This window comes from Odocoileus virginianus, chromosome 1 (assembly GCF_023699985.2).
Source record: "Odocoileus virginianus isolate 20LAN1187 ecotype Illinois chromosome 1, Ovbor_1.2, whole genome shotgun sequence".
Taxonomy (NCBI): domain Eukaryota; kingdom Metazoa; phylum Chordata; class Mammalia; order Artiodactyla; family Cervidae; genus Odocoileus; species Odocoileus virginianus.
The window spans coordinates 40,355,468-40,379,506 of record NC_069674.1 but is presented as its reverse complement, the minus strand read 5'-3'; the positions used below and the strand labels follow the sequence as shown (position 1 = coordinate 40,379,506).

The window sequence follows — 24,039 nt, the reverse complement described above, 5'->3', positions numbered from 1 at the left end:
GTCTGCTGTGGTGCAATTTCCTTTGCCAATGGCCCCCAGAAAGTCAGGTGGGGGGTAAGAGCCAGAGAGGGTGTGCATGAGGTGGGGAGGAATGGCTTCCCTTGGCCCCTTAGGAGGCTTCCCCTTGATCTTCAATATCATTTCTGCCACACTCCCTAGAGTTGTCACAGGCTTCAGTTCATACGCGGTTCCTCCTCCCAGTACATAGTAGCTGGTGATGACAGGAAATGCCAGGCTCTCTCTCCCCTTCTGTTGAGTAGGCTACTCTGCTGTTCCTCCAATCCTGGGGTCCCTCTCCAGCTCACCTTTCTCTTTTTGTGTTAGTTCAGTTCTGGTGGTCTCTAATTTCCTACATCTTTACTGGTTAGCCAGGAGGAGCAGAGAGACAAACCTGTGTCATCCTGTCCAAACAGGAAGCTACTCAGGCACTGATGAAAGCCTTCCGTGTTCTGGAACGTCTCTCGTGTTGCCAGGTGGTAGAGGCTGGCAGAACGGTGAAGACTTACGAAGGACTTGGCTAAGGCGATGACAGAGAGGCCATAGGAAGAAGCAAGTGTTTTTGTTGTTGGCCGTGACGCAGCTTGTGAGATCTTAGTTCCCCCACAAGGGATTGAACCTGGGCCCCAGCAGTGAAAGCACTGCTAAAAAAAAGTCCTAATCACTGGGCCACTAGGGAATTCTCTGGAAGGGGCAACTTAGAAACTCTTAGGAGGTGAGGATGAAGATGGGTGTGGAGAAAAGGGACAAAGAACAGGAGCTCCCTATCAGTGGATAGCTGGACAGATTTCCAGCGACTGAGAGGGATGAAAGATGCAGGGCTTAGATTGGAACATGATGGGTCTGGTGCCTGGTGTGTTGGGGAGGTGCCCAGCAGGCAGCCGCTGGCTCCATGGGCTCCGCGGTAGAGCCAACAGAAAATTGAGGATGGAGGAGACTCCCTCACAACAATGGCTGTTCTGATTGCCTACCCCCGCCCCCGTCTAGCTCTGGGGTGATGACAATGTTCAACTGTCTCCCAGAGCCTGGCACGGGGCGGATGATCGGTGAATCTCAGTGCAGGAGGGCCTGTGTGGAAGCAAGGGCACATCTCCGGAAAGCTCAGGGAGGGTTTGCAACCTTCGGGGGTGTGGCAGGGACGTCTGCTGAGAATGGAGGAAGGCAAGCTTCTCCGTCTTTCTTCCATTGCCCAAGAGCTGAAGGATGGGACAGCGCTGAGCTGCGGGGAACCCCGGGGACCAGTCAACCCGAGGCTCCGCTGGGGCTGCTTTCCCTGATGCGCTCCTGCCTGCCGGTTCTGGTTGCCATAGAGCCAGGAGGCGGTTGCCACGGAGACCGACGTGCGAGGACCGACCAATCAGTGAAGAGCTGCGGCGCCAGCTCACCTCTTGGATGGAGGCACCGGGCTAGGATGAGGACCCCTGCCCAGGCAGCTGGGAGCCGGGTGTTCGAGCAGGGGGCCTATGGCGCCGCCACCCCCAAAGCGCCGGTCCCCCAGAATCCCCAACACCCTCCTCGGCCCCGCACCCCAAATTCTGACGACCTTCTGCCTCTTCCCGACCCGACTAAGGGGTGATACCTCCGACTGGCCCTGAACCCCTCTCCCGTTAGTGGAGAGGAGGAGAGGAGCATCCCGCTGGGATGCTGCGGGAAAGGCGGGGCCGCGGACCGCGGGAGGAGAGTGCAGTCGGGGTGGGGTATGGGGAGGGAGGGAGGGAGGCTGTCCCACCCCCTGCGCTCCCGGCACACCGCAGTGCCTGGCGCGCCCGCGCAAGCTCACTCGCTCACTCGGGGCGCTGGGCGGGCGGGGCGGCGCTGACGTCATCCACTGACCCCTTTCACCCCCCGGCCGAGGGGCGGTGGCCGCGCAGGCTCCGCGGGACGGACTCACGGACAGACAGGAGACGGGAGGACGGGCGTACGGCCAGGCCATGCCCGGGGAGGCTGCCCGCGCCGAGCTGCTGCTGCCGGAGGCGGGCGGGCCCGGACCCCGCACAGGTGAGGCCGCGGCGCGCTCTCTCTCCCGCCTGCGTGTGTCTCCGCCAACCCCTCTCTTCGTCCCTCCCGTCTCTACCCCTCTCCCTCTCCGACCCTGTCCCTCAACCATCTCCATCCCATTTTCTCCTCGCGCCCCCCTCCCCACCCTCTCTCCGTTCCCGTCCCTTGTCCATCCCCGCCCTGTCCTCTTCCTTGGTCCCCAGTCCTAGCCCAACGTAGCCCAACCCTGGCCTCTACTCAGGACCGCAGGGAAGGGCGGGGTGGATTAGATGTCCTCCTGGAGCCAAAAGCGATTTGAAGGCGTGAGCTTCCCGGCTCCGGTCGGCGTCCCCCGCCGCGCCCCATTGTATGAGGGGGTGGGGGGGCGGAATGGGCCTCACGGCCCCTGCAGCGTGGGTTGTCACCTGCACCCCAGCCACTGGGGATGCGGATTCGCGGGGCGCCTGCCCTCCCCACTCCCCATCCCCCTCCCCCCCTCCCCCCCCCCATGCTTGAGAGCTGCCTCTGGGCAGGCGACTGGTTCTGGCTCTTGAGGGAGGGACAGGGCTGGAGCTGGAGCCTGGGGAAGCCCGAGGGCTGGAAGGTGGGCAGCCTTGGGGGAGCAAGGCTTGGGGAGCATCAGCCCTGGAGTGCAAGCCCAAATCCTTGGAGAGACTTAGGGAGCAAGCGTTGGAGGGGATCTGCCTTAGGCCCAGGAAGACCAGCCAGGATGGCCACTGGGCAGGTCAGCCATATGTGGCTCTGGGAGGGCGAAGGGCACCTTGCTGTGGGTGAGAAGTCCCCTGGCGATGAAATCCATACTGGGCCTAGGGGCCTGGCCTCCCTCTGGGTCCAGTAAAGTGGGTCGGGGCTGTCTCTGCTTGAACTGTTTAACAGCCTTGAATGAGGCACAAAAATCTTTGACCTTTGGCTTCCCTTCCTCTGTCCTCTTGGTGCCCAACCCCACCCTCACCCTCCAGGACTCAGGGTTCTGGAGTCCAGTGAGGGTGCACAGGGGTACCCTACCAGGCCAGTGCCAAGAGCCTGGTCTCCAGCACCCAGCCCCGCCGGCCACACCCACCTCCAGGGTTTAGGTGTTCATCACACTCCCGTGGACCCAAAGGACTCTCTTCTCAGGACCCTCTGGCCTTGCCAGCACCCCAGCAGTGTGGCCGAAGGGCCCAGGGTTCTGCCACTGCTGCAGCAGATGGGCAGAGCCTGGGGAGGGGGCTGCCCTAAGCTTCACCTCTACTCTGCAGACAGAAAGCTGAAGCACAGGAGATGTACTTGTGGGTGGTCATGGGTGAACGTGGAAGCCTCCAGGGAACATGGCCGGAGCTGGGCAGTCCCTATCTGCTGCCGTAGGACCCACACAAATGAGCCTCAGCTTTGTTGGGGTGGCTGCTTCTGGCAACTCAGCCGAATGCACTCAGAGCCCCAAGAGCCCACAGCCCCTAAGAGCTGCTTATGGGGCAGGGCGGGGCCCCTGTGTGCTCCACAATTGGCCATCACCAAGCCAGCAATGAGCTGGGATGTCCTGCCTGAGGACAGCACACTGTGGCCCCTGCTTTCCCTCTCGCATGTGCCAACTCTGGAAACAGATGTGGGGCAGCGGAGCCCAGTGAGACCCTGACAGGTCATCCTCAGGTGTAGGCAGCAGGGAAAGGAGAGAGACAAGGCAGAGAAGCAAGACTCCCACTGCACAGCAAGTGTGAGATCTGGAATGTTCCAGAGCTGAGTGGAGGGCAGGCTTCCTGCTCCCTGGGGGCCTACCGACGGAGGTCATGAGCAGACCTTTCCTGGCAAGCCCGGCTGAGGCGGCACAGATTACGTGCATGGAGTCAGCAAGTTAGTGTCCTAAGAGACAGGAGCTGGTCTCATCTTTAACGAGCATCTTGGAGGAAAGCCAGACCCCAGGCTGCTTGCCACGGTCAGAACTCTTGGAAATCATCCCTCGGGCACAGCAATACCCTTTCCTTCTCCTGACCTCGCTTTTCAGCAGACACCCAGCCTCATGGGCCCCCGGTCCTCTGCTCAACTCTTGTCTGAGGGACGGACAGCTGCAGCCGGGGAGCTGCCTCTCAGGGAAGATGCCTGCCCTTCTCACGCCCTTCTGTCTCCACAGATCTGTCCTGTGATGCGGCTGCGGCTACCACCCCAAAGGGGGACCGGCTGGAGCACTGTGCCCTGACATCTGGGCCCAGCGCCCTGGCTCTCGCGTTCCTGCACGGCAAGCCTGGTGCCCGGCCCCCGCCTGAGGGAGCCAGCTGGGATGCAGGGCCTGGCCGCGCCCCTTCAGCCTGGGCGGTGCAGGCAGAGGGCGGCCCCAGCCCAGGGCCTGCCGAGGTTCGGCCTACTACTGAAGGTCCTCTCCCAGCCTCCCTGGAGCCCCGAATTGTAATGGGCGAGGAGACGCGCCAGGCAGCCCCACTGCCCAGGGCAACCGTGCCGGAGCTCAGGGACTGGGAGGGTGGGCATGCTAACCTGAACCCACCCCCCGAGTTGTGTTCTCAGGGTGACCCTGCTGTGCCTTTCCCTTCCCCAGACCCCGATTCCTACTTCACGCCTCCCTCCACCCCCACCAAGACAGCCTCCACCCTGCTCCCTGGCCCCGGGCCCCACAGGGACGCCCAGGATGCCCAGGCTGAGCCAGGGGACTCGCTGCCAGCCTCGCCCACTGGCTCATACATCACGGCAGACGGGGACAGCTGGGCCTCATCCCCATCCTGCTCCCTGAGCCTGCAGGCCCTGGCCGAAGGGCTGGATGTACCCTCAGGCTGGGGCTTCTCTCCACCTGGGTCTGTGGTCGATGAGAGGGAGCTGCCCCCTGCCGGGACCCCGGACAGCTCGTCCCCAGAGTCCAGCCTCTCAGCAGACAGCAGCTCTTCCTGGGGCCAGGAGGGCCACTTCTTCGAGCTGGACTTCTTGGCCAACGACCCAATGATCCCTGCTTACCTCCTGCCCTTCCAGGGCAGCCTGATTTTCCAGGTGGAGGCGGTGGAGGTGACACCCCTGCCCCACGAGGAGGAGGAAGTGGAGGAGGAGGAGCACGAAGAGGAGCAGGAGGTCCCCCTCCCCAGAGGGGACCTAGCCGGGGAAGGCGAGGATGATAGCACATTTGCATCCTCTCTGCAGTCGCTGTCCGACCTGTCCATCACCGAGGGCGTGGACGAGGCCTTCGCCTTCCGGGATGACACCTCGGCTGCCTCCTCTGACCCCGACTCGGCCTCCTACACGGGGGCTGATGATGAGAGGCTGTACAGCGGAGAGCCCCATGCACAGCCCACCACACTGCTCCAGGACAGCCCTGGGGAGGCTGCCTCCTGGGGCCCAGAGCTCGCTCTTGGGGTGTCCGAGGGAGAGGCTGGCCAGGCTGCCAAGAGTCAGGAACCCATCTCCAAGATAATGAGGGTGGGTCCCGCTGCAGCCCAGGTGTCTTCTCCTGCTATGGCCCCTCACATCCCACAGGAATCTCTGGACCTCACTGGGGTGAGCCCTCAGGCCCAGGGAGAAGAGCCAGGCTTCACCATGGGACCAGTACCTGTTGCCCCAGTCCCATCTCAGCCTCTGCAGGAGGGAGACACTGCTACTTTAGGCCTAGAGCCCTGGATTTTGAAGGGAGAAGCAGACCTCAACTCTCTGCAAACCCTGAAGGAAGACACAGGCCAGGAGTTTGCCGCTGCAACCATCCCTGAACCCCAGCCAGAAGTGGATCCAGCAGCATTCCCACATCTGCAGGACGCAGGTTTCCCCTTGGCCCAGGAATCTGCCTCCAAGACCAGCCCTGAGCCCCATCTGGAAGAAGAGGACCTGACAGCATCCTCACCCCTCCAGGATGCAGGTCTCCCTTTGGTCCAGGGATCTGCCTCTGAGGTCAGCCCTGAGACCCAGTCAGAAGAAGAAGATCTGACAGCATCCTCACCCCTGCAGGATGCAGGTCTTCCCTTGGTCCAGGGATCTGTATCTGAGGTCAGCCCTGAGCCCCAATCAGAAGAAGAGGACCTGACAGCATCTCTGCCCCTGCAGGATGCAGGTCTCCCCTTAGTCCAGGGACCTGCCTCCAAGCCCATCCCTGAACCCCAATCAGAAGAAGATCTGACAGCATCCTTACCCCTGAAGGATGAAGGTCTCCCCTTGGTCCAGGTATCTGCCTCTGAGGCCAGCCTGGAGCGCCAGTCAGAAGAAGATCTGACAGCATCCTTACCTCTGAAGGATGAAGGTCTGCCCTTGGTCCAGGGATCTGCCTCCAAGGCCAGCCCTGAACCCCAGTCAGAAGAAAATCTAACAGCATCCTCACCCCTGCAGGATGCAGGTCTCTGCTTGGTCCAGGGATCTGTCTCTGAGGTCAGCCCTGAACCCCAGTCAGAAGAAGAAGATCTAAGAGCATCCTCACCCCTGCAGGATGCAGGTCTCTGCTTGGTCCAGGGATCTGTCTCTGAGGTCAGCCCTGAACCCCAGTCAGAAGAAGAAGATCTAAGAGCATCCTCACCCCTGCAGGATGCAGGTCTCCGCTTGGTCCAGGGATCTGTCTCTGAGGCCAGCCCGGAGCCCCAGTCGGAAGAGAACCTGACAGCATCCTCAACCCTGAAAGATGCAGGTCTCCCCTTGGTCCAGGGATCTGCCTCCGAGGCCAGCCTGGAGCCCCAGTCAGAAGAAGATCGCACAGCCTCCCCACCCCTGCAGGATGCAGGTTTCCCCTTGGTCCAAGGATCTGCTTCTGAGGCCAGCCCTGAGCACCAGTCAGAAGATCTGAAAACATCCTCACCCCTACAGGATGCAGGACTTCCCTTGGTCCACGAATCTGCCTCTGAGACAAGCCCTGAGCCCGAGTCAGAAGAAGAGGACCTGACAGCCTCCCCACCCCTGCAGGACGCAAGTCTCCCTTTGGTCCAGGGATCTGCCTCCGAGGCTAGCCCTGATCCCCAGTCAGAAGATCTGACAGTATCCTTACCCTTGAAGGATGCAGATCTCCCCTTGGTCCAGGGATCCGCCTCTGAGGCCAGCTCAGAGTCCCAGTCAGAAGAAGAGGACCTGACAGCATCCCTGCCCCTGCAGGGTGGAGGTCTCCCCTTGGTCCAGGGATCTGCCTCCGAGGCCAGCCTGGAGCGCCAGTCAGAAGAAGAGGACCTGACAGCATCCCCGCCCCTGCAGGACGCAGGTCTGCCCTTGGTCCAGGGATCTGCCTCCGAGGCCAGCTCAGAGTCCCAGTCAGAAGAAGAGGACCTGAAAGCATCCCTGCCCCTGCAGGACACAGGTCTCCCCTTGGTCCAGGGATCTGCCTCCGAGGCCAGCTCAGAGTCCCAGTCGGAAGAAGAGGACCTGACAGCATCCCTGCCCCTGCAGGACACAGGTCTCCCCTTGGTCCAGGGATCTGCCTCCGAGGCCAGCTCAGAGTCCCAGTCAGAAGAAGAGGACCTGAAAGCATCCCTGCTCCTTCAGGATGCAGGTCTGCCCTTGGTCCAGGGATCTGCCTCCGAGGCCAGCCCTGAGCCCCACTCAGAAGAAGAGGATCTGATAGCATCCCTGCCCCTGCAGGACACAGCTCTCCCCTTGGTCCAGGGATCTGCCTGTGAGGCCAGCTCAGAGCCCCAGTCAGAAGACCTGACAGCATCCTCACCCCTGCAGGATGCAGGTCTCCCCTTGGTCCAGGGATCTGCCTCCAAGGCCAGCTCAGAGCCCCAGTCAGAAGAGGACCTGACAGCCTCCCCACCCCTGCAGGATGCAGGTCTCCCCGTGGTCCAGGGATCTGCCTCCGAGGCCAGCCAGGAGCTCCAGTCAGAAGAAGAGGAGCTGACAGCCTCCCCACCCCTGCAGGATGCAGGTCTCCCCTCCAGTCAAGTATCTGCCACCAGTGCCAGCCCTCAGGCCCTTATGACTGACACAGGCTGTACCCAAGGGACAGAACCCACAGTCACTGCAGCCCGTAGGAAAGGAAGAAAGACCCTGGGACTAAGGCCAGCGCCTGAGGAAAGAGACCCAGACCACACTGGAGGCTCAGACTCTCTGGCCTTGGATCAGATACATCTGGGTGGCCCAGACCTACCTGCAGATGCTCGGACACCCTTGGAGGGAGATGCAGGCCCCTCCAAGCCTGCCACAGAGATCCCAGACATACCTGAGCCTTTCACAACTGCCCAAGATCCCCCAAAGCCTGACTCCAGTGGGGAGGAAGTAGCCAAGGGCATTTTGGCACCTGAGCAGGAAGCCTTTCATGATGTCTGTGCACATGGGGGTGATGGAGCTGAGTCCAGTTCACCCTCAGAGAAAGCCCTGGGGGCTGAGCACCAGGGGCATGAGGCCCTAAAGCCAGTGGTTCATGGCCCAGGGGTGTGTCCCACTGCCAGCCTGGAGGTTGGCCAGTTGGGGCCCCCAAGCCCAGTGGAGGAGGGAAGGGCCACTCTTGGGCACAGGCTTCCCATGGCTGTGGGCTCAGAGGCTGGGCTGGGCTCCTGCTCAGAGTCTCCTTCAAGAGCTGTGCCCAGGCTGGGAGGGCACTGTGCCAAAGATCCTGCCCCAACATCTCCACTGCCCTTGAGGCAGCCAAAGCCTGTGCTGGGCCCAGGCAGGGGAGAGCAGGCCCAGGCAGCACTTGGAGTCCTTGGCCCGTCCCCACTGCAGCCTCCAGAAAGCCCCATAGGGGGCCTGCCCAGTGCACCCCAAGACAGGATCCAGAGCCCTGAGCCCCCTGCTCCTGGTGCCCTCATGGAGGCAGTCCCAACCCCCCTGGCATCCCCTGCCCCCTGCCCTTGCCGGGGCCCCCGGGAAGACTTGGTGGAGGGCGCGGAGCCCCTGGGCTCTCCGGGCCACCCACCACCTCGGCCAAGAGCCCAGCGGGCGGTGGCTGCCTCCTCAGGGATCACAACCCCTCCTGGGGCTGGGCAGGTCAGCCTCCCACCCCACCCCACCCTCCTCAGCCCCAAGGCAGCCCCCAAGAGGGGTACCCATGCCAAAGACCCGGCCTCGAGGCTCTCGCCCCCTCGCCAAGTGCCTCCGGGCCCCGGGCCCCGGAGCCCAGCCGGCCCTCGAGCGCTCCCAGCCACTGAGCAGCAGGATGACGGCGACAGTTTGGAGGAAGGTGAGTGGGATGCAGGCGGCAGCACTGTCCTGAGCCAGGGACCCAGGGGACAGAGGGCTGGGCAGGGATGCCAGCGCTGCTCGCCCCCTGCCTCTGTCAAGAAGGGCAGGCCATCCTCACACTCCCCTTCCTCAGACTCGCCCCGCGCTCTGGGCTCCGGCCAGCACTCGGACAGCCATGGGGAGTCATCAGCCGAGCTGGAGGAGCAGGACCTCCCAGGACCGCAGACCGCACAGTGCCCAGTCCAGGTGCCCGAAAAGGCAGGTTGTGCGCCCAGGGGAGGGCTCCATGCCCTGCCCTCAGGTGCTCAGACATCCTTTCTTCTCCAGGCCCCGGCCGGCAGCGGGAGCGAGGAGACAGTCGCCAAAGCCAAGCAGAGCCGCAGTGAAAAGAAGGCCCGAAAGGTGGGCTGGGCAGACATCTGGGTCCCTGCTCCCTCCAGGAGGGACCAGGCTGGCCAGACAACCCCAGCCACCCCGAGAGTGGGGCTGGCAGTGTAAGGGGACCCTTTCCCACCCTATGGCTGATGAATCCCATCGATGGGGGCCCTGGGATAAGGGGAATAACTAGATGCCTTGGGTGAAGTAACTGGGGCTGGGCTGTCAGCTGAAACGGACTCAGCCTGAGTCCGACGTCATATTTGCTCACAGTGAGCCACCTCGGAGGCTCCACAGAGGGTGGGTGGCGGAACCCTTGTGCCCCTGGCGGCGGACCGTCTCCCCCGGACTTGTTCCTCTCCCCCAGCCCCCGTCTGGGAACGTTGGGGCCCACGCCCAGGTCTGAGACCACTGTGCTTCCAGGCAATGTCCAAGCTGGGCTTACGACAGATCCAGGGGGTCACCAGGATCACCATCCAGAAGTCCAAGAACATCCTCTTTGTCATTGCCAAGCCCGACGTCTTTAAGAGCCCAGCCTCAGACACCTACGTGGTCTTCGGCGAGGCCAAGGTCTGAGCGGCTGGCCAGGGGCGCGGGGTGGGCGTCGGGCGCAGGCTCGGCTGACAGCGGACCTCTGTGCTGCAGATCGAGGACCTGTCGCAGCAGGTGCACAGGGCTGCGGCCGAGAAGTTCAAGGTGCCCTCGGAGCCCTCCGCCCTGGTGCCCGAGTCAGCGCCTGGGCCGAGGGCGAGACCCGAGTGCGAGCAGGAGGAGGAGGAGGAGGAGGAGGAAGAGGTGAGGCCACGGGGCCCGGGCCCCTCGGGGAGGGGGCAGCCTGGCCTGGGGGCCTCTCCCTGGGGGAGCGGGCCACTGCAGCACCTCCCTGCACATCCCACTCCAGGTGGATGAGGCAGGACTGGAGCTGCGCGACATCGAGCTGGTGATGGCGCAGGCCAATGTGTCAAGGGCCAAGGCCGTGCGGGCCCTGAGGGACAACCAGAGTGACATCGTCAACGCCATCATGGTGAGTGGCTGGCCCCCTCACAGATGCCCTGCTGCTGTCTGCCGGGGCCTGTCCCCAACATGACCCTCTCTTTCTGCAATTCTCACAGGAGCTGACAATGTAGTTGCTGACCAGAGACCCGGCTCCACCCCTGCCCCCTAGCTCTGCTGCTCAATAAAGTGGTGTCCCTTCATCGCCTCTCGGCTCCTCCAGCACAGGCTCTGGCTAAACAGATTGCAGGAGGTGTGCAGACACTTCCTGAAGCCACACAGGTCCCAAGGAGGGTGGTGGTCCCTCCCCCGCGTCCCAGGGAATCCACCTTGCCCAGGGATTGTGGACAGCCCAGTCACTTGGCTGTAGTCCAAGGCATGGGCCTGGGAATAACAGTTTCTGGAAGGAACTCCCCAGATGCAGGGGCCCCCGAGCTGGAGGAGCTGTGGGAAGTAGCGTCTGCTCAGGCGAACAGCACAATCTCCCGAAGTTCCTGGCCCCTCCCTGTGGCCCAACTCTAAGAGTTACCATCCTCTGCCTGTCCTCTCTCTCCTACAAAGTCCCGGGACCCGCAGGGTGGAGGTGATGTCCCAGGACAAAAGAGGGAGACCACTGAGGGACCACATGTGGGTGGAGCCCCTAGAGAAGAGCAGCAGTCCTGACCATCACAGAAGGCTCATGGGACACGAGGTCCCCACTGTTCACAAGCACAGGGTGGGCTATGGAAGGGATGGCCCCTGGCCCACGTGGCTATCTTTAGCTGTTCCAGATGCTTCCAGGGCAGGTTGATTTGCACACACACCTAGAGATGGCATCTACCAACTGTCTCCCTTAGCTCTGCCCAGCCCGGGCCCACAGCCAGCACCTGGTCCGCCAGGGCCAGAATGAGGTCTGAGATCCCTCCTCCAGTCCTACCCCTTGTCAGCGGGTAGGGAGCCTAGGGGACTGCAGACCCCTGCCTGGTTCCCACAGGGCTGGACAGAGAGCCCACATCCCTGTCCTCCCTCCCAGGGGCTCAGGTACCCACCCTGCTGAGCCCAGGGCTTCTTGCCTATGCAGTCAGGAGCCTCAAGGTGTGGAGGTATCTTGGGGGTGAGGAGGGAGTCCCAGAGCTGGGCCTCCCCGCACCTGCACTGCAGTGCCAGGCCCCAGCCTCCAGGCTGACGGCCCTGAGGTCACCCCCATGACCTCCCCATGTTCCAAGGACACAGGAGGGGCCCCGCCCGGGGGGACCAAGGCCAAGGGATTTGACAGGCCCCCACTGGCCTCCCTGATGACCAGGGGGACCCTAGGCTCCAAGATGCCATGCTCTCAGGGTGAGGATGGCACTTCTGGTGAAGACATGGTGTGCAGGTTTGCTGTCAACCACCATGACGGTCAATGTGGCCTGGGGTCATGGGCACGGATGAAGGGCTGAAGGACAGCGAGCCCCTCGGAGAGCCCAGTGCTCATGTCCACATGTGCTCAGGACACCTGCTCCCTGCCCTGTGTCCACACCCAAATCAGGCCCTCCCTGGAGGTGTCGGGCACAAGTGTTCAGTCCACCGTGCCCCGCCAGGGCATGTGGGTCTGAGACAGAGGCCAGACAGGAGTCCCCAGCTCTTATCCCACTGGAGCAGAAACACAATGGCAACCAGAGATAAATTATTCACATTGCAGTAAACTTCTTTTAAGGTCTCTGAGAGTTTCAATAGAAACGTCGTGTGCAAAATGACAGCTGTCCAGGGTCTGGCTGACAGGACCCCTCCCGAGGCAGGGTGGCATGCAGGTGGGTGCAGCTTGACTTTCTGCCCCGGCATGGGGGTGCCTCCTTCACAGTAGAGCCACCTGTGTCCGGGGCCCAGGAGGGCAATTGGCAGGGGCCCGGGTGCCATCAGGCTGAGTCCTGGTCCATGCTGCAGCCCAGCGCCTCGATGTCATTGCTGATGTCCGAGATCATGCGGTCCCACTCATCCCCCTCCGAGGGTGCAGACTGGTCGTCAGAGCTGCCTGCGGCCCTGTTCCCATTGGAGGTGGAGGTGGAGGTGGAGCTTGTGGCCCGGCGGTACCTGCCGAAGCTGTCCGTGATGATCCCACGGCCATCCTTCACCCCAATGGTCTCCAAGAAGTTCTCGAAGTGCTGGCTGTCTTTCTCAGGGATGAAGGGCCGCAAACCTGCAGACACATGGCCCACCTGACCCTAAGCCAAGCCTCTTGCTGAAAGCACATGTGTGCCTGTCCCGGGGGGCCCACAGCCTGGATAAACCCACCCCACCTGCCCCATGTGTCTGCCCCAATCCTGACAGGTGCTGTGGACTGGCCCTGCCTTGGCAACAGGGCTGGTGCAGGCCAGAAGCCACACTTATATCACTCCCCTCGGTCCTCAGGAAAGTGCCACTTCACAGGTTTCCAAACACAGGAGAGGAGAGGGAGCAGGGGAGGCTGAAACCGGGCTCCAAGCACCAGGCCCCACTGCCCAGCTCCCAAGTGACCACCTACTTCCTGGAAAGTAGGTATGAGAAAACCTACTCTCATGTGAGGACAATACGAAACAGGCCTTGGACCCCAGGCTTGGCTTGGGCTGACTCTCCAAGGGGCCTATGGAGTCAGCAAGAGATCAGACTGGATGCAGGTCTGCCCTCAGCCCTTCACCTCCACCCCCACCCCATCAGCAGAGCACCCTCCTTGCATTGTTGGGGGCAGAGCCCAGGACCTGGGAGCCTCCACCAGGTTCCCACCAGGTTCCCAGCCTCCACCTGGGATCGGCATAGGGAAAGCACAGTCGCTCCACTGTGCTTGTGCATGTGGACACACATCCAGGGCTGCATCTGGCTGTCTGTGGCAGGCCCTGAGTACCCGCCCGCCCTGCTGACTCTGCAGGCTCTTCTCTCGGGGCCTCAGCTAAGGCTGCTTTTCACTGGGAATGGCATCATCACTCCTCCGCCCAGCAAGCTCCTGCCTACTCCCCCAAACCTGTCCCTGCACCAACTTCCTCTGAAGAGCCTCCCTCAGCCCTTGCCAGGCATGCAGTGCCCACCTCACCCCGAGTCTGGCTCCCCAGGGGCCCCTCCTGCTTCCCCAGGGGCAGGGTCCCCAGAGTCACTGGAAAAGAGCCATTGGAAGGACCACGCGGCTTGCTGGCTGGCTGGCCCCCCTCCCTAAGGGAGCCCCTATCCGCCCCGCACTCACCGAGCAGCAGGAACTTGCGGCTGTCCCCATAGAGCTGCCGCAGGTTGATGCAGAACTCGTGCACGGAGGCCCCGTCCCGGTACTCGTGCAGCAGCGCTGCGAACTGCTGGATCTCCTGTGACGACAGCTTGGTGCGCAGCTGCCAAGAGAGCAGGCCCGCGGCAGGGTGGTGACCGGCGTTGCCTCCACCCTGCCCACACCCAGCTTGACCTCTGCTGGAGGGTCAGCAGGAGGGAGGGGAACCCCACAGCAACACTGAGGCCCCACACCAGTGCCTCAGAGACCAGCCCACGCCATCTGCTTTAACCTACAACCTGGCTGGCCAGGCTCGCCATCAGTGGGTGGAGGGCGCATGTCTGACACCACTGCCAGGAGCCACAGAACTGCACACAGAGCCCAGAGTGATATTCGGTGTATTGACCAAGTTTTTAATGGCATGAAGTCGAGGAACAGGGGAAAAGTCTGCTGAGCGATAAGGCCCATCTGGCCCTTCCAGGGAATGACCTGCAACCCATGCCACCATTCCCCACCGGAGACCCAGAGACAGGTCTGTGGTTCAGCCCCAGAGGCCAGAGCAGCCCCATGCTCAGGCCTTGGCCACCTCATGCTCTTTCCAAAAACTGACCTGGTAGGAAAGACTTCAAAGCCCAGTTGTAAGCAAGGCATCCCTGCTCCCCCCAGCTCCACCCATGGGAAAGCAAGCCTTCCTCCCACCTCCTCCAGGGAGCTCCTAGCCCGTAGGCACTGCACACAGGCCTGCCGGCGGGGCCAGCATCTTCTGACCTTGGTGGACAAGTGGAAGGCGGCGTACCGTGAGCATGTAGTCCTGCAGAAGCTCGGCAGCCGTGGCGCTCAGCTCACTCTCGCTAACTGTCTTGGCATGGGGTGCTGTCTGCATGCAGAAGGACAAGGGCGAGACGCCACCTGCATGTGCACACTCGGGGAAGGAGCTGCAAGGCACAAGCCAGGATGTGAGTGGGTGGCCCCCAGCCCTGCCCCGGGCCTCACCCTCACCCCCAGGGATCCAGTGAGAGCCAGGGGCTGAGAAAAGAGGAGGCCTGTCATGGAGGAGGTGCTTGGGGAAAGACAGAGAAGGACATGTGCAGGGAAGGACCCAGAAGGGGCCAGCAGCCTAGCAGGGTCTCAGTGGAGCGATGACAACACTAGTGTGACCCCAAGGAGCCCATTCACTGGGAGACTCCTGAAACTGCGGAAGGAAGGTGGGGCCAGGCAGCTTTATGGGCAATGCTGAGACCCAGGTAGGGGTACTCACAAAGTGCTGGCTTCCGTCTCATATGGCTCCTTCATGTCCACTTTTGTGGAAGAGTCATCTGTGCAGGAAATGTAGAACACAGAAGCTTCTGGTTATGTGAGGGAGGGGGCCCTGTGCCCAGTATCCACGTGCTAAGCAGAAGAGGCAGAGCCCTGGCGGTGGGGAGCCACCCAGGCCCCTGGGGTACACCCTTTGGGCTGCACCCACACCTGCTTCTCCTGAGATGCACCACCTGCCGTGGGTCTGGACAGGAGCCAGGACAATGCTCTGGTCCCCGAAGATGTGCCAAGTGGCGGGGCTGAAGCAGGCTCCCCAGTGGCCAGAACAAGAGAAGCTTCATCAATAGACAGAGCACATCCCTGTGTCTACTTCGTGAAAACTCATTCAGCTGTACACTTTAGATTTGTGTGTATCTTTTAGTACAATAGTATATTTAAAAAAAAAAAAAAAAAGCAAGGGCCAAAGCAATCACACTAAAGCTGAATGTTTAACTATAGCTCAGTAAACCATCTGCTGCCCACTGGGGCCTCAACCTTCCCACCTGCCCATGAGGACAGACTACCAGCCTCACCAGGGTATCGTTGTGGGGCAGCAAGCAGCTCCAGCACAAACAGCGAGAAGAGGACACAGCCAAGGAACCAGCCCTTCATCAAAGAGCCCCTGCAGATTCGTGTTTACATGCAGAGGGTTCTGTGCTGTTCACGGGGATGTGTGAGCCGCACTGAAGGGTGTGGGGCTGCACTCCTCTCCACAGAGAGACCAGCGGCCTCCAGCCCTGGAGGCTACCACTGAGCTGTCTCCAATATCTTTCTTCCTGTTCCCCTGACAGAAGCCATGGATCCTCAATAAACTATTTATTTGAAATAAATAAATGCTGGTGTTTACACCAGCACCACGATGCTCCTGGTGTTTACAAGACTGAGCTTCAGTGGGCTACATGTAAATGAAGCGTGCTGTGCGCTTACAATTCCCAGAAACACTCCCCGGTGCTCTGAGCGCCAGTCCCTCTGCACCGCCTTTGGGCTCTGTGCTCTTCCAGCCACCGCCGCCCCCACCCTGCCCTGGGCAGCCTGCACCTTGGAAGGGGCCCCACACCCATGGTGCAGGGAGCCCCTCCCAGCCCTCACTTTTAAGTTTGGTACAGTGACTTTAGCCACCAGTGGTTCCAAAATAAGTGTTCTTGGCCCCCAGAGTTACGCAGGAAGCCACCAGGGGGCCTCCGGAGGGAGTGGGGAGAACACCTGAACAGTGAAGTCTGGGAATGAAGGGTGCTGACTCAAACTCTGCCCCGGACGGTGGCCACCAAAGTGCTATTCTGGCAGGAGCTTGCAGCAGAGCCCTGGTGGGAAGGGGAGAGGGAGCCCAGCTGCTCACGTACCACTGTGAAGGGATAGGTGGTGGGTGGGTGTCGAGGCCCCATCAAATATGGCTCTGTCCAGGAAGTCGATGGTGGACTCCGTGTACACGATCTGGAAGACCTGGCCAAGCAGGGAGCACAGCTCTTCCGCGGCAACCTGCCAATGGAGGACAAGGCTGAGCCTTCCAGGCAGCTTCCTGGGCACCCGACACCTCAGATGCAGAAAGAACACCTAGAAACAGGGCCCACTGTCTCCCACTGCCCAACAGGGCCACAAGGATGCCAGCTCTCTGGACCCACAGGAGCGTCACCTCTGTCCCTCCTCCTGCACTGCTCTCCCACCCACAGCCATCTCAGCACCCGTGCCAGCCTCAGGAAAAGGGCAGAGAGCGGACAGCATCCGAGCCAGGGCACGTGGACAGCATTCCTGACACCACACAACCCTTCACACATGTGCTGTCAACGCGGGTCCCACCTGGGGAGGCTCTTCCCCCGAGACAGGGGGCAACATCTGGAGGAGCTCCCAGTGGGGACAAGCCAGGAAGGCGGCCCCACAAGAAAGAACTACTCAGGTGGAAGGTAGGCAGTGATGAGGAGGGAGACTCATCAGAGGCTGCCAAAGACCACCATCCCTGCTCTGGTCTTACTAAAGATGTGAAAATTAAACAGAAGGTATCAGGGGGCTCCCTGATGCTGGCAGCTCTATGGTGGGCCTCAAACCACTCCCCCAGAGTCTTCCCCAATGGCACAGCTTGGTGTGACGACCACAGCCCCCACATGGGGGAGGGAAAAGTGGGGCCAACCAAGAGAAAAAGGAACCAGCATGGAGGTATCAGATTGGGACTCAGTGGGACCTGGGTCAGGTGGTGGGTGGGGCTGGGGCTGGGGCTGGAATGGGTGGAGCCTGGCAAGCTATGGGTGGGGTGGGGCTGAGTCAGGATATGGGTGGGGATGGGCAGGGCCTGGGTCCCAGGTACCAACCCTGCTCACCTTGCTCTCCGCGGCCAGGATCACCAGGCAGCATGCCTCCACAGGCCCCACTCCGCTCTCCGACAGGGAGCCTGTGGTGAGGCCTCGGGAACTTTCTGCACACAAACTCTGGCTGGGGGAGATGCCGGGGTCCTGGGCTGGAAAGTCAACACCATGGCAGGTTAGAGCTGGTGTGGGAGCTCAACGGCAGGCTCTGGGCAGCCTCTACCTGACTCAGGTGGGGACAGACTGAGCCAGGCAAGCCCCCGCCCTCATCTTCCCTTCAAAAGAGCACCCTCCCCTGCCACTGCCCACTCAAAACCACCACCTTAACATGACCTTCTAGCTTCTCTGCCAAAGACAGAGTGAATATCTCAGACGGAAACTGCCAATATTTAGCTGCTTCTGATCTACACAAAAGAAGGTATTCACAGTGATTTCCCTGGTGGTCCAGTAGCTAAGACTTCGCACTCCCAGTGTAGGGGGCCTGGGTTTGATCCCCAGTCAGGGAACTAGATCCCACATACTGCAACTAAGAGGTCACACGCTGCAACTAAGACCCAGTGGAGACAAATAAATAAATTTTTTTTTTTTAAAAAAAGAAGGTGTTCACAGAGTTCTAATGACAGGCTTAAGACACAATCCTGACAGGAGATGAGGAAACTGAGGCAGAGGAGGCAGAGGGCTGTGTCCGAGGGTGCATGAGGGGCAGAGCCCAGGTTGGATCTAGCCATGAGACCACCCGCCTATTTGTTAACACTGCACACCACCGCCTCCACACACACAAGGTCTCGTAGGACGTGAGGGGGATTCCTGAGGCCGGAAATGGGGGCTGTGGCCCAGGGAAGCTTCTGCAGAAGCAGGCTCCGGGCAGATCCACTGAGACACACCCGGGAGTAGGAAGTGCCGGGGAAGGCTGGAGCTCCCCTGGTGCCAGGATATCTCAGGGCAAGCCCAGTGGAGCAGGGAGACCACCCAAAGCTCAGACAGTGCTGAGACAGGACCCCAGCTAGGAACAGCCAGACTCTGGGGTGCATGGGCTGGCAAAGACCAGGGCTCTGTAGAGCAAGGCTGGTGGCACCCCATGTGGAGGCTGAGCCCCAAGAATCCCACTGTCAGACCCTGACTGTACCATCCCACGGCCATGGGCCACAGGCGCTGAGCTGGGACCCAACGAAAAGCACCCACAGGGTCTGAGAGTCAGAACAAAGAATACTGTGAGATTGCTCATTAGTGACTGCTACAGTGACCACGCTGGCAAGATGTTCTAGGACATTTTAAATAGCTTTATGGCTCACAGCCGTGGCTGCTCCCAAGGAAGTAAGTGTGTGGCTCCAAACCCATGCACAGCGAGCCCAGCAGCATCCATCCCCAGTCCCACAGGCTGTCCCCACAGGTCCCGGTTTAGATCCACTGCCCACCTTCCCATGTCCACAGAAACATCCCTTAATGAGACGTCTCCACAAGCCGTGCTTGCCACACAGGGCCTCCTGCGGCCAGACCTGACCCCGACCCCCGACTCCACACTGTCCCAATGCCAGCACAGCCCAGGCCAGGGGAGGCATCAAAGACAGGCCCCTGTGTAGGAGGCACTCGGTGTCAGCTACCACTGCCAGTGCCAGTGCTGAGGACAGCCACGTGCACCGCCTCAGACACTGCCACTTGCTGCGACAAGTGCCTCTGAGAGACCGAGAGGCCCCCGGGCTGGTGACTTCCCGCAGGAAGAGCCGCTAGAACGAGGAGGTCCCTCCGGAACACAGAATGGAGTTCACTCTCCTTTTAACTGGAAAGCTCTCAAAGCCCTGAGGGGTCCCGGTTTTCATCTCTTTTTGGAAACCTTCTCCTGTGGTGCTCATTCTGTCTCTTAGAAAATCGGTTACTCATTTTCCAGACAATGTATTCTACAATTAACACTGAGAAATGTTCTGGACACAAGAAACCCAGGGGTTAGCTCCCCTCCCACCAGCCCTAAGGCCTGTGGCTCCCAGCCAGAAGCACTCGCCTCACTGTTTGGTCCCCAGGGAGGCCCCACACCACGGGCCTCCTGCAGGGACAGTCCCCAGGCAGGGAAAAGCAGTCACCACGGAGCTGGGCAGCACTGGTGGAAGCAGTTACACAGTTCCTCAACCAATCAGCCACCATCAAACAACCGGGGGACCCTGCCAAGTCACCCAACCCACCTGCTCCCAGTGAGTCCACCGGTAAAGGTGGAAGGAAACAGAATCCTCCTTACAGGTTTCTTGTGGAGACTAAATAAGATCATTCATGCCACATGCTTTCTACTAGTTTGAGACATATTAAATTGCATTTTTTTTTTTTTAGATTAAAATGGTTAAAAGTTGGCAGCTTTGTGTTGTTCAAAATAATGCCTGTCATTAAAAGATACTTGCTCCTTGGAAGAATAGCTATGTCAAACCTAGACAGTGTTTTAAAAAGTAGAGATACCACTTTGACAACAAAGGCCTGTATAGTCAAAGCTATGGTTTTTCCAGTAGTCATGTATGGATGTGAGAGTTGGACTACAAAGAAAACTGAATGCCAAAGAATTGACGCTTTTGAACTGTGGTGCTGGAGAAGACTCGTGAGAGTCCCTTGGACTGCAAGGAGATCCAACCAGTCCATCATAAAGGAAATCAGTCCTGAATATTCATTGGAAGGACTGATGCTGAAGGTGAAGCTCCAATACTTTAGTCACCTGATGTGAAGTGCTGACTCACTGGAAAAGACAGTGATGCTAGGAAAAACTGAGGGCAAGAGGAGAAGGGGCGACAGAGGATGAGATGATTGAATGGCATCACTGATTCAATGGACATGAGTTTGAGGAAACTCAAGGAGATAGTGATGGACAGAGAAGCCTGGCGTGCCGCAGTTCATGTGGCCACAAAGAGTCGGACATGACTTAGCGATTGAGCAACACCACCACCACTACTGAACACAATGAAGGGAAATGAAAAATAAGCAGAGCACAGAGGGGACCGTGCTCAAAAGTGCAGTATGACAGAACAGGAGTGTGTGTGTATGTGTGTGTGTGAGAACAAGTGAGCATTTGTGAGTGTGTGTGGGACCTGAGTGTGTGAGTGCATGTGAATGAGTGTATGTGGATGGGTGCTACAAGTATGTGCGGTGAGTATGTGTGGTGTGTGTGTGTGACTCTGTGGGGGGACACTAAGCCACAGCCATACAAAGTCAAGGGGCTATGATACACTCCAGCCGCCACCTTCACAAACCCTTCCCATTACCTGTGCAGGTAGCCTGCCGCATCCCCACCAGATTCACGGGCCCTTTAATATGAACTTCCTTGAAGCTCAAGGGGTCAGTAATGAGAAAGCTCCTCAGGGCCCTGGCTCTTAAAAAGCCCTCAGATCCGTGTGGACTACCAACCTCAAGCAGAAATACAACTTTTCCTTTGCACTGCCTGAAGCACAGTGTGTGGCCCAGGCCGATCCAGCTGGCCACCCTCACATACCGCCACCAGCCCCCTGGAAATGCACGACTCCAGGGGGCAACCCAGCCATTGCCAGTGCCTAAAGGAGCCCAGGGATGGCATCCATGCTACAGTGACAACCTGAGAATCCACCCGGGAAGGGCATGGCATGAGTGAACCGTGACTTCTCTCCTCACTTCTCAGGGACTTATGCTGGGGCAGAGATTCCAGACCCTGACAGACAGCTTGTCGGCAAGTGCCAAGTAAGGTGGCACTGTATCCTCATCAGGCAAGGGGAGTGGGCTGGGTGACAGGGACTGATGGCTCTCGGGTTCTCCTACAAGGACATGCTCAGAGCGTCTCACAGATCGAGAGCTCCTTGCTGGTCTGGTCTCCTCCCTGCACTGCCAGCACTGGGAAGACAGTGTGGCCAAAGGAAGGCCCGAATGTTGGTTAGGCTGAGCTAAGGCCCCACCCTCAGCCTCTGGAGCCGCCTGCGCCCAGGGTGTCTACCAGGCTGGGTGCCAGAGGCCACTCCAGCATCCCCAAAGGGGGCTGCACCGAGATAGTGGTTGAGCTCAGGACCCAGAGACCACAGCTTCCTGGGTCACTGCCCTTCTCTGGAGAGAGGGCTAGTTCCCAGGCACAGCAGGCAGCAGTTGGCTGACCCAACATTGTAGAAACTTGTCTCCAGAGTGCCATGAAATCCACAACGCACGCCTCAGGACAGAGGTGGGGGCTGCTTCTGGCAAGGACCCTCCTGACCCCACCCCCAGTCATACCTGTCTTCAGGACCACCAGGTGTGAGGCATCATCTCGCACGTAGGACACGGCAGCAATGTCATGGATGGGGACCCTGAGGATGGTGTCCTCCCCGTCCCTCCAGGCCAGCTTGACGTTGTAGGCAGACAGACTGATCACAGCGTCATGCTCCTGGGTCAGGTGTCCGGGGAGCTGGTGGGCTCTCTGGAAGGAACCACACTGCATCAGAAACACAGGGCCACGGGCTGCCCTGGGACCCTGCACCATGTGTGGTGCACGCAACCCACACAGCCAGTGCTGACAAGCAGGGCGCCACTCCCATGCTTGCTCCCACGACACTGCTGTGTTCAAACCACACGAAGGGTTCTTCTGGAACTGCCTTTAGATTCGGACCTGTGGGGTGTGGTTTGGATATCTTGAAAACGTGAATTTTGAAAACAGTCCAAAACCACAAGGAGCAAGCCTGGAGAATAAAAGTTAATGTTCAGACTGAGGAAAGGTAAGGCCAGGGGCCAAGTGCACGCTTAACATGATGGGACTGGGTCACCCCTCATGGCCATAAAGGCCCAAGGTCAGAGGGCCAAGAGTTGGTATCAGAAAACAAGGGTCAGAGGTCAGAGTTAGGAGATGGAGCAGGCTGAGGGTCAGAGGTCAGGGATGGGAGTAGAGCAGGCTAAGTCAGGTAGATGGGGTTACCTTTGCATTGTCTATGAAATGCAGGATTTCGGTCCTACTGGAAGGATTCAGGTATCCTGGTATGGACGTTAATTGACCTAAATACTGAAAGAAAGTGGAGAGAGGAAGTGCCATGAGCAAGGGAAGGTGAGCCAACACCATCAAAGGCCATAGAACATCGCGAAAGCCTTGTATATTCCCACCACAGGCTGGCTGGCTGCAGTCCCAGCTCGCAGTGGGGGCCTCCTCTAGGCAGTGTGCTCCAAATTTTTAGTAAAATCTCTACTGGCTGAGGAGAATACTCCCACACTTCCCACCACACTGCATCAATGTTGTCATCAAAGTCCTGCAAAGGACACCTCAAAACTAGTTTGGTGGAATTTGTATACTAAAAAGGCAGATAAGAGAACTAATTCCCTGGCAGTCCAGTGGTTAGGACTCTTGGCTTCCATTGCAGGGGCCCTGGTTCAAACCTACAAGCTACATGGTGCGGCCAAAAGATAAAAAAATAAAAGGAAAAGACAAGGATGGCTTGTGTTTCCGGATCACAGTTGGAAACTGCAAACAATAGCTCTGAACAATCTGCTAAAAAGGAAACGTATTAAATCATCATATTAAATCATCAAGGGCCAGGCAGCTGAGCGATGAGCACAGAAAAAGAAGTGACAGGAGGCCATGAAGCACTTGGCTAACAAACCTCAATGACTAGGGTCTTGAGTGTGGCGCGGACGCAGAGTGAGTTGTGCTCACATCACCACCAATTACCACAGGTGTTAAATGTGCTTTAATGGGTTATACTGATTCCTCTCCAAGAATAGATCTCTTACACTCGACACTTCTGATCCTCTAATTTTTAAGGTTACTGTTAACAGGATGACAATGAACTTTGTGTATCTGGTTCCACATGTAAAGTCATCACTACTGTTCTCACAAGAAAAGAGCTGAACAAATGAACATGTCTTCTCAGATCCATCAGAGAATAAGGTCACAAACTGCTTCCGCCAAAACTGGAGAGAGCAACAGGGGACAGAGAATCACAGCCCACAGGGAGAAGCTAGCTGCAAGTGGGCAGGCATATCGGAAGGGGGCTGACCAAGGGATGGACGTGGGCATGGATGAGCTTAAGACACAACTCTGGGGCCAGTCACACGGGTCCTCCGGCTTACTTGAGCTCTACCTCCAGGAGGCCCCCCTAGCCAGGATTCTCAGAAGTTGTCTTCAGCTTCTGGTGGGGCGGGGGGAAGAAAGCACTTCCAACTGTGGCTGGTACTTTGCTCTCTTCAACAAGGGCCTTTTCTCAAGGAAAACTATTTGACCAGGGCCTGGCCCACCTGGGGAAAGGTAAATACCAACTCCAGCCCCCCAGCAGTTCTGTCCCTCCTAAATAAGACGTGTGTGTGAGGGTCAGAGCCCAGGGGCACACGCTCCCTGGACGACAGAGACCTACTCATCAGAGGGCTAGAGCGCTCCCCTCCCCAGCAACCCCACTGCACCCAGGGGCGCCCGTACAATAGGAGATGCCAGGTATTGGACCCTTTTAACGGCACACAGCTGCAGCCAACAGTCAACACAGCCTGATTCCTGGCCACATAAATACATAGCCTCACATGAAGACCTCTTTACCTCAGCTCCTCTCACTTGAATCTCCACACCCAGCTTTCAACAAAAAATTACAAGGCAAAAAAAAAAAAAATTACAAGGCATGCTAAGGCAAAAAAAACACTGGACAGACAGGAAAAGCATCAGAATCAAACTAATACAGCAGAGGTTTTGGAGTGATCAGACCAAGAATTTAAAATATCTATGATTAATAACTCCAGTATTCTTGCCTGGAGAATTCTATGGACAGAGAAGCGTGGAGGGCTACAGTCCATGGGGTCGCAAAGAGTCGGACACAACTGAGTGACTAGCACTTAATTACTTAGCCTGGTGGCTCAGACGGTAACAAATCTGCCTGCAATGCGGGAGACTCAGGTTCGATCCCTGCATCG

The 24,039-nt window shown here is 59.0% G+C and overlaps 2 protein-coding genes across 10 annotated transcripts in view; one reads left to right on the top strand and one right to left on the bottom strand.

The window, feature by feature from the left end:
• Positions 1-1,041: 1,041 nt before the first annotated feature.
• NACAD (NAC alpha domain containing) lies at positions 1,042-10,627 on the top strand. 2 transcript variants are annotated; one of them, XM_070467173.1, is made up of 8 exons: positions 1,042-1,995; positions 4,100-9,049; positions 9,185-9,309; positions 9,379-9,453; positions 9,850-9,996; positions 10,072-10,221; positions 10,328-10,450; positions 10,539-10,627. In XM_070467173.1, exons 1-8 carry the CDS (start codon positions 1,929-1,931, stop codon positions 10,551-10,553), a joined length of 5,652 nt encoding a protein of 1,883 aa, XP_070323274.1. In that variant the 5' UTR covers positions 1,042-1,928; the 3' UTR covers positions 10,554-10,627. The 2 variants fall into 2 exon arrangements, with proteins under 2 accessions (XP_070323274.1, XP_070323275.1); XM_070467174.1 differs by having other exon boundaries at positions 1,043-1,995; positions 9,185-9,297.
• Positions 10,628-12,064: 1,437 nt separating this feature from the next.
• Positions 12,065-24,039, bottom strand: part of CCM2 (CCM2 scaffold protein) — a 53,341-nt gene continuing 41,366 nt past the window's right edge. For 7 of the 8 annotated variants that reach the window (XM_020893280.2, XM_020893283.2, XM_070467187.1 and 4 more), the window contains 8 exons: positions 22,070-22,153; positions 21,394-21,577; positions 17,209-17,345; positions 16,240-16,375; positions 14,862-14,919; positions 14,400-14,538; positions 13,589-13,727; positions 12,065-12,574 (listed from right to left, as the gene is read on the bottom strand). In XM_020893280.2, coding sequence (XP_020748939.1) covers positions 12,294-12,574; positions 13,589-13,727; positions 14,400-14,538; positions 14,862-14,919; positions 16,240-16,375; positions 17,209-17,345; positions 21,394-21,577; positions 22,070-22,153 — 1,158 coding nt within the window. In that variant the 3' untranslated portion in view covers positions 12,065-12,293. The remainder of the gene's footprint in view (positions 12,575-13,588; positions 13,728-14,399; positions 14,539-14,861; positions 14,920-16,239; positions 16,376-17,208; positions 17,346-21,393; positions 21,578-22,069; positions 22,154-24,039) is intronic. The other variant, XM_070467178.1, reaches the window with a different exon arrangement.

Excerpts from the sequence above, each read along its gene's own strand:
- NACAD (XM_070467173.1), top strand. The coding sequence starts at position 1,929 with ATGCCCGGGGAGGCTGCCCGCGCCGAGCTGCTGCTGCCGGAGGCGGGC. Across the intron at positions 1,996-4,099 it reads CGGGCCCGGACCCCGCACAG|ATCTGTCCTGTGATGCGGCT; the intron begins GTGAGGCCGCGG and ends CTGTCTCCACAG. Across the intron at positions 9,050-9,184 it reads CGGCGACAGTTTGGAGGAAG|ACTCGCCCCGCGCTCTGGGC; the intron begins GTGAGTGGGATG and ends CCCCTTCCTCAG.